General features: G+C 49.1%; 1 protein-coding gene across 1 annotated transcript in view; it reads left to right on the top strand.

The window, feature by feature from the left end:
• Ccdc88c (coiled-coil and HOOK domain protein 88C) overlaps positions 1-13,449 on the top strand; it is a 110,693-nt gene that overhangs the window by 55,961 nt on the left and 41,283 nt on the right. The window contains exons 5-10 of the mRNA XM_090344707.1: positions 2,844-2,902; positions 3,697-3,780; positions 7,825-7,965; positions 8,197-8,381; positions 8,851-8,932; positions 9,220-9,378. Coding sequence (XP_090200833.1) covers positions 2,844-2,902; positions 3,697-3,780; positions 7,825-7,965; positions 8,197-8,381; positions 8,851-8,932; positions 9,220-9,378 — 710 coding nt within the window. The remainder of the gene's footprint in view (positions 1-2,843; positions 2,903-3,696; positions 3,781-7,824; positions 7,966-8,196; positions 8,382-8,850; positions 8,933-9,219; positions 9,379-13,449) is intronic.

Genomic DNA, 13,449 nt, shown 5'->3' with positions numbered 1-13,449 from the left:
TGCGCCCAGCTACCGGTTGTATTCTTACTGCCAGCGCTGAAGCTCTCCAGCCAGCATCCATTCTCACCTTTAAAAAAATGTTTTTGATTGATAGACACACACGCTGGTGAGCTACAGCGTGAGGTTGGCACATTTATGCATTACCTATTGCTCAACTCGGAGCACATAAGTTATCCCTAGCCTCAAACATCGATCATCTCTTTGTGATGGGAATATCATAAACTCTGTTTCAGCTGTTGGAATATGTGGTGCATGCTGCTAGCTGTCCCGAGTCGCCGTCTGTGGCAGAACCCCAGGCCCGTTCCTCTGCTCTGGAAGCAGACCACTGTGTTAGCCCACTGCTGCACCCCCCCCCCCCCGCATTGCTTTAGTTTGCAGCTTTGATCTGCGGTGGGCTGGGAGGTTGAGTTACCAGAGTTGTCAGAGTTGTTCTAGAGGATGATATAATTAGATCCTTTGGGCCTTTGCTGTGAAGAGATAATAAAGATTTTCTGCTTGAATTCGGACCTATGCCTGGGCTGCTCAAGGCTCTCAAAGCTCTTCCTTCCTGTTTCTCAGCTCTGGGGAAGACAAAGGTTGTGGGAGGGGGAGGATGAAATGGATCTTACTGTAGGGAGAGGAGCCAGTGGTGATTAGGAAGGGGCTGCACTTTTGTGTAGCTCTGCCCAAAGGCACTTGGCTGTGATCTGGCGCCCGGTGGCAGGGAAGGAGGTAGGGTGGTAAAGCCTGAACTCCCGTGGGCATTCCCTGTCTCATTGCTAAGACCAGAATGAAGTGGTTGATCTGGCTCTACACTTATGAGCAATATAGGATCTATGGGTTAGAGTCTTAAGACAAATAAAAGGCCACGTGTTACACACTTGCACGCACACGTCATAGGATGAGACTAAATGAAAGGATCTCTAGGATATGGAAACAAGAGCTTTATTTTGTGTGATTGTTGTTCTTAATGTTCTGTGTTATTTCTCTTCTCATTTGTTGCCCTTTGGTCAATCTCATATTGTTACTATATCTGACTTTGTTACCTGGTATATTGTATATACATTTATTTGTTTATAAGAAAGGAAAGGGAGGAAAACAAGATGATTGGGGAGGGAAATGGGGACAAAAACATTAGAAGGGGTAGCAATGTGTGAGAAGCAATGCACCTACTACTGTAACCCCTCTATACATTATGCTGACAATAAAAAAAAAAAGGAAAGCAAACACACAAGACTTGGAAAATGTTTGCATTTCAAATTTGACAAGTTTCTGTACTTACTGGCGGAGACGTGTTGAGCCATAGACACATAGGACACTGAGGTCCCTAAGAGCCGGGGTATGGACAGCCCCACCCTCTCCGATCCACCCTGAAACCTGGACAGCAGCGCCAGTGTTGGAAGACTCCACACTCAGCTGTGTGAGCTGAGAGACTGAGTAAGAGTGGCCTAACCACATACGTCCCAGGGCCAGAATGAACCCCGGCATTGGGCAGGATTTTGGTTTTCTTTTTCAAGAAAATGGTGCTATGTTTGGCCTGTTTTTCAACCCCAGTTGAACAGGATTTGATGACAAAAGCAGAAAGGATCATAGCTTTTTCCCCCCAGTTTTAGCCTGAATGGAAGTCCCACCCATCACCTATGGACAAGTTGCCTCCAATTTACAGGAGTAGAAATTGAGGTTAGGAGACAGACTTGCTCAGGACCCACCATTCCTGCTGCCCAGGCCAGGCCTGAAGCCCAGATGGCCAGACATTGTTGAGGTGATGAAGACACATTCAGCCTCCATCGTAATCAAGAGACATAATTTAAAACAGCAAATGAGGGTTTTGGCCATCCCACCAGCAAAGCTGAGAACAGGAGTCAGGTCAGCCTGGGTCCAAAGTTAGAAAGTGAGTTCTCACATTATTTTCAGAGGGGGAGAGGTAGGGGAGCCTGGCTACCTGCAATTTTGACATGAAAAATTTTTAATAAAAGAGAAGTTTGCCAGTAAAAATAAATTGCTCCATACAGGACCAGACACCCAAGATGCTTTTGTTCAACAAATTTCATAGACTAAAAATACTGAAAACTTGAATCTCTGGAAAGGTGGTGACTGGATAGATTTGTGATCTTGGTGCAAAGTAAAATGTTCAGCCATCAAAAATAATATGGCGGCCAGGTGCTGGTGGCTTATACCTGTAATCCCAACTACTTAGGAGGCTGAGATCTGAAGGTCGTGGTTCAAAGCCAGCCTGGGCAGGAAAGTCTGTGAGACTCTTATCTCCAGTTAACCCCCAGAAAACCAGAAGTGGTGCTGTGGCTCAAAGTGGTAGAACACTGGTCTTGGAACAAAAAAGCTTAGGGACAGTGCTCAGATTGAGTTCAAAACCCTGGGCACAACCCAACAACAACAAGAGATGTGGCTTTGTTATCCATAGTTTGCTTTAGAACATTCCAGCCAAACCCTGAAATGCTTCAAAACGTTGGCAAGGTGAAGCTGGGTATGTGGGTTTCCACATCTATCCTTCCTCATCTGTCTGCAGCTCTGCACAGGGGAAAGAAAGCACGGTGTGGCGACTGGGCCATTTAATGGGTTTGTCCCCTCCTTTCCAACTGCACTTACTACCACAGGAAAGTCATGGTGGAGAACTATGGAGGAGGTGTTTGAATGGCAGAGGGCTGCCAGTGGTTCTGTGTAGAATGCGCTTGGTAAAAAGAACTCTGAAGTCACCTAAGTGGCTGTCTTGCCTGACTGGGTATTGGGTATTTGTCAGTTTGTTTTCGTTATCTTATCTGATATTTTCCTCCTTCCAGCAAGCATGTGCCATTGGGGAATTGCACGCATAGTTGAACCTAATTAAAAACATTGCTCTTTTGGCACAGGGAAGAGCATGGAGGAGATTAAGAAGGTGCTGCTGCTGGTGCTGGGCTGTGCCGTCCAGGTAGGGTTGGGCAGTAGTGGGGGCTCTGCCCTTAGCTGCCCCGCGTGGGGGCTGGCGGGGATAATCGTGCCCAGCTTCACCCCTGGGCTTCACTCATGCCAGCTCGGTTGCAGCACTTGAGATGTTGTTATTGGGGACCACAGGAGGCTCCTGTCTATAATCCTACCGATTCAGGGGGCTGAGAGCATTTGAATTTGAAGCCAGACAAGGCCGAAAAGTCTGGGCAAGAGTCTCTATTCAAAATAGAGCAAAGAGCAGGCGTGATGGGACGCAAGTGGTCCAGCACCAGCTAAGCAAGCAAGTAGAGCAAGGCTCTGAGTTCAAATCTCAGTGGTGGTGGTAGTGGTGGTGGGGCAAGCAACCAAAGGTTGAGAGTTGTACAGCTCATTGGTAGGGTACTTGTGTAGTACATGCAGGGCCTCAGCACCCCGGCCCCGACCCCAAATCCCTGTCTGACTTTTACAAGTAGCATGTCCCTGCCTTTCTTTAACCTGGGTGCTGTCATCTTCACTTTGCAGCCCTGATCTGAAACACAGTTTTCGGGTTCCACGTAGCCAGTGGTTCCTGTCTTGGAGGTGGGGCTTAAGGGGGTGGGCTTGTGAAACAAGCTCGTGCAGGTGACCCGAGCAGCTTTCTGAGACATCTGTTTACAGGGAACCAAGTGGTCTTGTTACAGATGAGGAAGCAGGCTGGGGTGAGTTTTTCATGCCTAACCTGAGCGTAGCTGTGAACAGAGCTGCAGGTTTGCCTTCCCTTGAAAAAGGCTTCCACTGACATATGCAACCTCTTCACAGTGTGAGAGGAAAGAGGAGTTCATCGAGAGAATCAAGCAGCTGGACATCGAGACCCAGGCTGGCATTGTGGCTCACATCCAGGAGGTAACCATGGGCGCGCCACTGTGACCTCTGTCCTGCAGCAGGCAGGACGCAGCCAGCACCTCATGCTGGAAGAGTTCCAAGCTATGTCACCCAAGGGTAGTTTTGCTAATTTTAGGCATCTGACACCACAGACAAATTGATTCTGTTTGGAAAGGTAGCCATCAGCAAACTAAAATAAAATAGGAGTTAAAAAAAAAACCCAACACCTCAATCAAATCTTGTCTCCTTCTTCTTGCCTTTTATGGACTTCAGACTATTTTTAAGAGCTGTCAAGTAGTTTAGGCTCAGAATTTGATTTACAGGCCCTGAAAATGTATTCTGGCGAATGTCACCCCATACTGATGGTTGATCTTTAAAGGAGAGAGAGAGGAAGCAGCATCCTTTGCTGTCAGTGGTACACAGCGCATAGGGAGACAAGCCAAAGCACTTGGTACTCAGAGTCTGGAGTCTAGAGAAGGCAGCCCAGACTCAGGTCTCCAGGGTGAGGTTGGGAGCGCACTCCACTGAATGTTAATCCCGTAGAGAAGGTAGGCAGACTTCCTGCTCTTGACATTGGCAGAGAAGGTATCAGCCATGAAGGTGATACTTTTTCCTTCTTGTGGGTCAAATACCTACTTGAAAATGAATGGGCAGTGAGATTTCAGTGTTCAGTCCCGCCCCACATGCAGACGAAAGAAAGAAGTGCTGCCAGTGCACACAGGGGAGGATGAGATCTGAGAATGGCTCTTCAAAACCAACCCTGTCTAGAGAGCCCTTTAGACTCTTATCTCTAACCAGGAGAAAACCAGAAGTGGAGCTGTGCTCCAAAGTGGTGGAGCACTAGCCTTAGCGAAGAGCTCAGGGACAGCATCCAGGCCCTGAGTTCAACCCCCACAATGGACAAAAAAGAGAGAAAAGACATGTAAGCTGCATACTGCTGATTCATGTCTATAATCCTAGCTACTCAGGAAGACTGAGGGGTAAAGCCATCCTGGGAAGGGATGTTCATGAGACTCTTCTTTCCAGTTAACCACCAGAAAGCCAGAGATAGAGCTGTGGCTCAATTGGTGAAGTGCCAACATTGAGCAAAAAAAAAGCTAAAGGACAGCACCAGGTCCTGAGTCAAAGCACCAGTAAATCCCCCTCCCCCCCACACACATACGCTCACACTGTCAAAAAGTGGGGTGTGTAGAAGCTGGTATGTGATTGCCATTGGCAGCTGAACACACAGCTCTGGGGGTGACTGTAGGTGACACATCTGGAGACTGCAGGGCAGTGTGTTCCAAGTCAAGATTTGAAGCAGGAGACAGATATGGCTCATTGCAGGCGTCAAGTGAATGACAGTATTTTAGCAAGTATTTTCAACCATTATTTGAGCACCTGTTAGCCTTAGAGTCATTCTGCCTCTTTGATTTCCTTATATGTCTGTGTTTTGAAAATCGATCTGTCCAGGGACTAGGTTCTTGAGCTTTTTATCAAGAGCTCCTTGCTGCTCACTGATTTTCCAGACCAGACAGCAGGATATTAAAAAAAAAAAAATGCAACCTGGCAATTCCTTTGTGATGATCAGTCAGTGATTGACACTGGGGGCTGGCGTCGGAATTAATTGGGCACTTTTTATAAGTTCTAGTGTGGAGTCAGATGTGTAGCTCAGGTGGTAGAGTACCAACCAGTGAGCGAAAGCAACATATACTGAGTTCAAGTCTCTGTCTTAGACAAAGAAAAAAAAAGGAAAGGAAAATTCTGGTGCCTGGGACTCAGGAGGGCAGGGGAGAAGTGTGAGTCTTTAATTGAAAGCTCTCCACATGTCTGTGTTCCTGAAGGAAGCCGTATGACCTTAAGAATCTGAGTTTCCCTAGCTACCTCTGGTATGTGAGGCGTAGAACCAGCCTTGGAATCCCAGCTCCTGACTTAGGATGTGATGAGATGAGATCTCTTCATTCAGAGTCGAGTCAGGTCAAGATCTGTCTTTTCTAAGAGGGAAGATAGGCGAGGGTAGTGTCTTGATAGAACTTTGACTTTACTTTTTTTAAACTTTTTGAATTTTATTGTTGAGCTAATGTATAGAGGGGTCATAGTTACTTTCACCAGGTAGTAGGTGCACTACTTCTCACACATTGATACCCCTTCTCATGTTTTTGTCCTCGTTTCCCTCCTCACACCCTGACTTTTTTTTTATTGCCGGGGTAATATATAGAGAGGTTACAGTTACATTCACCAGGTAATAGGTGCATTATTTCTCACACATTGATACTCCATCTCATGTTTTTGTTCCCATTTCCCTCCCTCAACTCCCTCCCAATCATTTTCTTTCCCCCCCTTCCCTTTCTTATTTCAAATAAGCAATAAACGTATATACAGTATACCAGGTAACAGAGTCAGATACAGTAGCAATATGAGATTAATCAAAGGGCAGAAAAAGAGAAGAGAAATAACATAGTACATTAAGAACAACAATCACACAAGATAAAGCTCTTGTTTCCATATCCTAGAGATCCTTTTATTTAGTCTCATCCTACATGACCTTATGTACCTAGGTTTTGAGCTATTGTAATCCTCTGCTAGGAGAACCCTAGATGTGTACTAATTATTACAAATGAGGGAAAACCATTGAGCCTATGTTCCTTTGGGTCTGGCTTACCTCATTTAAAATTTCCAAGTCTTTCCATTTCCTTACATATAGGGTGATGTGGTGTCTGACTTTACTTTTTGGTGTTTGCTTTTTTTTTTTTTGCCAGTCCTGGGCTTGAACTCAGGGCCTGAGCACAGTCCTTGGACTTTCTCAAGGCTAGAGCTCTACCACTTGAGCCTCAGCACCATTTCTGGCTTTTTCTATGCATATGGTACCGAGGAATCGAACCTGGGTCATTGTGCATGCTAGGCAAGCACTCTATCACTAGGCCAAACTCCTTTCTCAAGGCTAGAGCTCTACCACTTGAGCCTCAGCACCACTTCTGGCTTTTTTCTATGTATGTGGTACCGAGGAATTGAACCCAGGTCTTCGTGCATGCTAGGCAAGCACTTTAACCACTAGGCCAGACTCCCGGCCCGGTGTTTGCTTTTTTTTAAGCCATTCTCCCTATCTCTTCTTGGCTTTCTCATTGTTGTGTACCTCCCCACTGAATGTTATACTATTTCTCTTCTAAAAATGAGCCAGTAGCTCACACCTGTAATCCTAACTACTTAGAAAGCTGAGAGCTGAGGATTCCGGTTCAAAGACAGTATGAGCTCCAGAAGTGAAATTGTGGCTCAAGTGGTAGAGTGATGGCCTTGAGCAAAAAAGCCAGGCAATAATTTTGATATGTTCTTAAATCTAAGTGCCAATAATTGTATATAGAGATTCCCTTCTTGAATACTTGTTTGTTACACATGTCATTTGAAATATGATGTAAAAATTAATGTTAATAAATTCTTTAATTAAAAAAAAAGCCAGGCATGAATGAGAGGCCTAATCCTGCCATGAAAAGAGAAGGGAGGGAGAAGGAAAGCTAGAGAGGGATTGATGTTGGGTAGATGGGCAGAACTCCCTGTTCAGGGGAGAAGATGAAGCAGATGTTCCTTGGCGGCTTGTGGGACTGAGATACACGCTTACCCCAGGATCACTTTGACTTGCGTATAGCTTCCCCGAGAGGGCTCTACACCCAACTTTCTTATATAAGATGCTAGACATTTTTGTTTGCGTTGGATTAAGCTCTCTTCCTCATCTCCTTTATGTTAGCTCCAGTGCAAACACCTTGTTATCCAGTTCCTTTTAGGGAGATTATTATAAGACGTGAGTTTGGAACTTTTTTTTTTTTTTAAAAAGACTTGAAAGCAGATGTGGTTTGTGCAGCAGATCTCCGTGCAAGAGTCCATGTAAATTCCCTTCAGGAGCCTTTCTGCTCCCCACGGGAAGCTTGCCAGCCAAGGAGTAATCATGTCAGTGTCTGGAGAATGAGTTGCTGTATACAGTGTGTGAGTGAGGGCATCGAACAGGCTGCGTCTCTGCCTGGGCCGCCCACATGGGCCCGGAGCCAGGGCCAGGCGCGCCAGCCACTGCAGTGCTGGTCTCCGTTGTGCTCACAGGTGACCCACAACCAGGAGAACGTATTTGACCTGCAGTGGCTGGAGCTGCCGGACGTTGCCCCGGAGGAGCTGGAGGCCCTGTCCAGGAGCATGGTGTTCCATCTGCGCCGGCTCATCGACGAGAGGGACGAGTGCACTGAGGTGCGCCCGGGGCCGGGACACCGGGGCTGGCCCAGCGGGCTCCTTCTTCCCCTCTGTCTCCATCTCTGGCCTAGCCAGGGTCGGGTAGGGTGCAGCCACTTCCCCTGGTCATGGCTCCTTCACTGAAGGATGCCCGAGGGAGGTTGGAGGTTGGCCAGGGTGGCCTGGCTCTGCGCTGGGCCCTGTGCTCACTAGCAAACCTACCACTGGCCGTTGTTCTGCTCTTCGCAGCTGATCGTGGACCTGACGCAGGAGCGGGACTACCTGCAGACGCAGCACCCGCCCAGCCCCATCAAGTCCTCCAGCGCCGATTCCACGCCCAGCCCCACCAGCAGCCTCTCCAGCGAGGACAAGCAGCACCTGGCCGTAGAGTTGGCCGACACCAAGGCCAGGCTGCGGCGCGTCAGGCAGGAGCTGTGAGTTCCTGGCCGCATGTGTGGCCTCAGTGGGGTGTGCCATGGACACGTGTCCAGGGCAAAAAGGAGAGCTCTGAGGGCATGTGCAGCTGGCAGGGGGGGCTTTGAGCTAGCTCTGGCTGAGGCTAGATGGAAGCCAGAGAGAGAGGACCTCCTTCCAGCCTGCTAGCTGTCTACATAAGCAGACCACTGTCCCCTCTCTGGGCCAGGATGACAGGCAGGGTTTTCATGGCTAGAGAGAGGATGCACCTCACCCTACCTGGAGAGCCTCAGCTGGTGATTGGCACTTGCCTATCATCTGGGAAGCCACCTGCCTTGACCTCCCCATCCTCAGTTGTAGTCTCATGCACTTAGAAGGAAACCCACATGGTGGGTGGCTAGAGTTAAGAGGGCAGACATTAGATAGTCGAGAACAGAATTTGGAGTGAGAACCACTCTGATAGCCCGTCCTCCTCCTCTTCCCCCACAGGGAGGACAAGACGGAGCAGCTCGTGGACACCAGACATGAGGTAGATCAGCTGGTGCTGGAGCTACAGAAGGTCAAGCAGGAGGTGAGCCCAACCTGACCTGGTCTACAGCCGGGTGTCCAGGGGTTTGGAAAGTCTGTAATGCAGCAGTGGTTGCATCCTGCAGAGCTGTTCCAGAGCCAGTTATCCTAAGGGCTCCCCTGGGAGTTTCTGTGCTTCTTAGTGACAGCATGTGGAGACCCCCAGGGACAGTCCCGGGACACAGCCCCTTTGTCCACTAGGGACCGACTTCACTTGAGGGACTTAACCCTTTCTATCCCTCCTACCCCCTTGGGGAAGCTAAGAAGTATCTCTCCTCCACCATCTTGTAGAACATTCAGCTGGCAGGGGACGCCCGGTCAGCCCGGGCCTATCGGGATGAGCTGGACTCCCTGAGGGAGAAGGCGAACCGTGTGGAGCGACTGGAGATGGAGCTGGTCCGCTGCAAGGAGAAGCTGCATGATGTGGACTTCTACAAGGCCCGCATGGAGGTAGGCCGCCACCCCTGCTGGGTGGGCGAGGCACCGGGCTCGGACACATCCTCAGATCTGGCACGCCTGTCCTGAGAGTATCTGGGGGAAGTAGAGTGCCATTTCTCCTACTTCCCAGCCTAAAGTATTTTCCTCTCGTTCCTTTATTTCCTGGTTGTCAGGCAGGTGAGAGAAGGCGCATGGTTGGCTGGTGAGGGTTCCGTAGAGGGTTTTCCTTCTATTTCATGCTGCTCGATGACCTTCTGATCTTGTCATCACTCTTTGTAAAAATACTTTTACTGATATCCTAAAGGTGATGTACAGAGGAGTTAGAGTTATGTAAGCCGGGGATAGAATACACTTCTTTTTAGACATTGCCATCCCTTCCTTCTCCCTCTCTCCCAGTTTTCCCCTCCCATCCCACCCACAAGTTGTAAAGTTCATTTTCTACACAGTCCCCTGGCTACTTTTGTTCACCCTTTGTCGCTGCATTCCTGCGTCTCCCCTTAGCCTCCCAAAGACAGTTAAGTAAACAAAGACAAAAAATAAGGAAACAACAACAACAAGAACCCCTCTTCTTTCCGTTTATCTTTTTCCTTGTTAACACTTCTTTCAGGCTAATTTGCTGGGACTCTGTTTTCTCATCTATAAATTAAGAATAGGACTAGGACTACTACTAGGTTTTTGTTGTCTTTTTTTTTTTTTTTTGCCAGCCCTGGGGCTTAAACTCAGGGCCTGGGAACTGTCCCTGAGCCTCTTTTTGCTCATGGCAAGCACTCTACCTCTTGAGCCACAGCTCCATTTACAGCTTTTTCTGCGTAGTTTATTAGAGATAAGAGTCTCATGGATGGGGCCGGGAGTTTGGCCTAGTGGTAGAGTGCTTGCCTAGCATGCACAAAAACCTGTGTTTGATTCCTCGGAACCACATACATAGTAAAAAAAAAAACAACAACAGGAAGTGGTGCCATGGGTCAAGTGGTAGAGCTCTACCTTGAGAAAAGTCTAAGGACAGTGCTCAGGCCCTGAGTTCAAGCCAAACAGCTGGCCAAAAAAAAAAAAATCTCATGACTCTCCTGCCTTAGCTAGCTTCAAACTTCAGTCCTTAGAGTTCAACCTCTTGAGTGGCTAAGATTACAGGCATGGCCTATCTGCAGAACCAGGAGTCTAGTTATGGCTGTCATGCCAGCTCTCCATGTGTGTGACACTGAGGAACAGTGTGTGGGGGTGACTCTGGCATTTTCCCTGAGAGCCTGCCAGACCAGCCCTCAAAGCACAACTGGGTAGGTCAAGGGCTGGGGTCCAGGGTTAGGGCAAGGTTAATACTGGTTTTAAAAACAAAAAGAGCTCATGCCTGTAATCCTAGCTACTCAGGAAGCTGATATTTGAGTATCATGGTTCAAAACTAGTCTGGGCACTTAAAGTCCATGAGACTCTTATCTCCAATTAGCCACTAGAAAACCCAAAGTCGCCTTTTGGCTCAAGGGGAAAGGTGGTGGACTTGAGCTGAAGAGCTCAGGGACATTGCCCAGGCCCAGAGTTCAAGCCCCATGACTGACAAAACAAACAAACATGGAGCACAAACCTGTATGATTTCATTTTAAACTTTTGGGGTCTTTTTTTGTGGCTCCTGATTTGCTTACGAGACAGCAACATCTGCCCCTCCAGGAGGGGAAGAAGTGGGCGAGTCCTCAGCTGACCTCTGACTTCCTTTTGCAAACCAGCACAGCTCAAGGCCACATCTGGGGTCAGAGTTTTGCAGTGGGAGCTTCTGTGTGGGAGGAGACGGAGGCGGAGGCAGAGGCAGAGGCAGAGACATTGCAAAGAAGGTTCTCCTTCCTTGTATTTTATGACTGGCTGAAAGTTTCCCTCCCAGGCAGAGGCAAAGATGCTGAAGTTATGTGCATCCCAGGCAGAGTGGCCAGGGCTCCAGTGGATCCTGTGTGATGTGACAACTTTCTTAGGCAGGGTCTGTGAAACAGCCCAAGGGGCAGAGATCTAGCTGTAACACCAACTTCGAGATGGACAAGGGGATACCATCAGCAGTGAGCTTAGCAGCAGCTTCCCCCTGCAGGGAACCCTCGGATAGAGAGTAGCCTGAGGTTTAAAGAGGCTATTTGGTAAAGGAGGGATTCGGAGGGTTGGGTGGGGTCACTGGCAAGGCTCCAGCACTAAGGAGCTGGGTTTATGCTCTGGGTATGTTACATGTATGTCCTCTCTCAAATTCAGGGTCATACCCCTAAGATGACCGTGGTGTGCCCAGGATCTAGAAGGGCTAAGAAGGTTGCCCTGGGCTCCACGTGCACTGCCCATTTGGGCTTGGGAGGTGAGACCCAGCCCGTTCTCTTCCAGGCCTGCCTTTACCCCAGGCCATGCTCTGGAACTCCTTCCTCTCCTATCTCCATCACCTCCCATGGGAAAGGAGTTCAGGAAATTGGTTTGAGTCTAGGGGCTTCGTCTTTACTCTAGGTTCAGGGTCTTGAGCTCCTGCTTTCCAACCTCTGTGCCTTTGTGTAGTCCACTGGAGTCTCAGATGATTTCATCGTCTTTCTGTGTTGTCTCTAGACTGCACTTTGGCTAAGCCAGCATGGTCAGGCTCTGTCTTTTCTTTTCCTCACTTGCCCCACCTGGACCAGGCCCAGGGTCTTGTCTTCGTCCGAGCCCACATTCCCACCTCCCATTCTTGATGCCATCAACAGGCTTCGGGGATATGTACATGCCCAGTCTCCCCAGTCTCCTGAGATGCCTGCTTGAGTCACTGTAGAGTCTACGTGTAGGATACTTCTCAGATCTCTACTGGCCATGCCACCCTCTATCCAGTGACTCAGTGGACGCCTCTCCCCTGCTCTGAGGACATATTCACATCCACTCCTGCTGCCCTTCGGCTCCCCCAGGTCCTCTGTGACTTTGTACAGGTGCTTCCTCAGACACCCACCTTCCTTCCTTCTTCCTTCTCCCAGACCTTAAGACTCAGGCATCAGAGTTGAGGCCATTGCAGGGCTGGGAGGCTCAAGTTCAGGCCACATCTCCAGCTCCTGCTTCACCATTTCCTTCAGAACCCGCCTTACTCCAGGCAGGGTTCTGCACGTGGTACTGTCGTGATGCATTTTCCCATCTCACCACACCAGGGAACATGACCCTGGGCCTCGCTCAGCCTCTGCCCAGCACCTGGCTAACGAAGAAACAACGAACTATAGTGCAGATAGGCCATCACTGACTTTTCTGAGGGAAGTTTTATCAGAATACAGCTAGACCCATCTGTGTCTCTGGCTGTTCTTGTACCACCCCTGCAGGGTTGAATAGTTACCACAGAATCTCTTTGAACCCACAAACCTGTATTTCCCATCCAGGCCTTTGCAGATTGACTGTCTGGCCCAGAGCAGGTGCCCAGTGAAGCTCTTAAATGAGCAGTGCTGTAGGTATTTTTATGGAGCCAGTGAGGGTTAAGCTCTAGTGTTAGCGCTGTATTTCAGCCATGTGGTGGCTCTGCAAGGTGTAGTAATGAAGATTGGTTCCTCTCTTTTCTTCAGATGAGAAAAGGGAAGGTTAATTTGTAACTTGCCCACTGTTGCAGTTGCTAAGCAGGTGTGCTGGGATCGGAATGCAGCTGGCGGCCTCTGAGCCTTGACCAGCTGCCAGCAAAGGACCCCGAGCTACACAAGAGGGAAGAAAGAAGGGGTTGGAGAGAGGGGGAGTAGAGGTGCTTATAGAGGGGATCTGGCTGCCACTGGGCCCAAGCTGGGGGGCCTTAGGCTCCTGCAGTTCCTGTCAGAACTCAGGGCTCCTGTCATAAGCAGGGGACATGAAAATCCAGGAACCTGCTCAGCACACTTGGAGCACAGTCAACCCCGTGCTCTCGTGTGGAACTCTGTGTCTTGCTTTCTCCTGCCGTTTAAGGTCTGATCCCCACCCGCTCCTCAGGACAGGCCGTGTTTAAAGTGGGCAGTTCCCAGGGGATGAAAGGCCTGTCACTGGGACGATGAATAGGAGGAAATGGTGGAGGCTGATCATTTCAGAGCAGGAGGCCAGCAGCCTTGAGCAGCGACCGCTCCCCTGCCCCCCACGGCCTCCACCAGCAACTCGCCTCTCTGTTAC

Source organism: Megascapheus bottae, chromosome 14 (genome assembly GCF_031878675.1).
Source record: "Megascapheus bottae isolate mThoBot1 chromosome 14, mThoBot2.hap1, whole genome shotgun sequence".
Lineage (NCBI taxonomy): Eukaryota > Metazoa > Chordata > Mammalia > Rodentia > Geomyidae > Megascapheus > Megascapheus bottae.
Note: the sequence above shows the minus strand (reverse complement) of the source record. Positions and strands in the feature narration are given on the sequence as shown.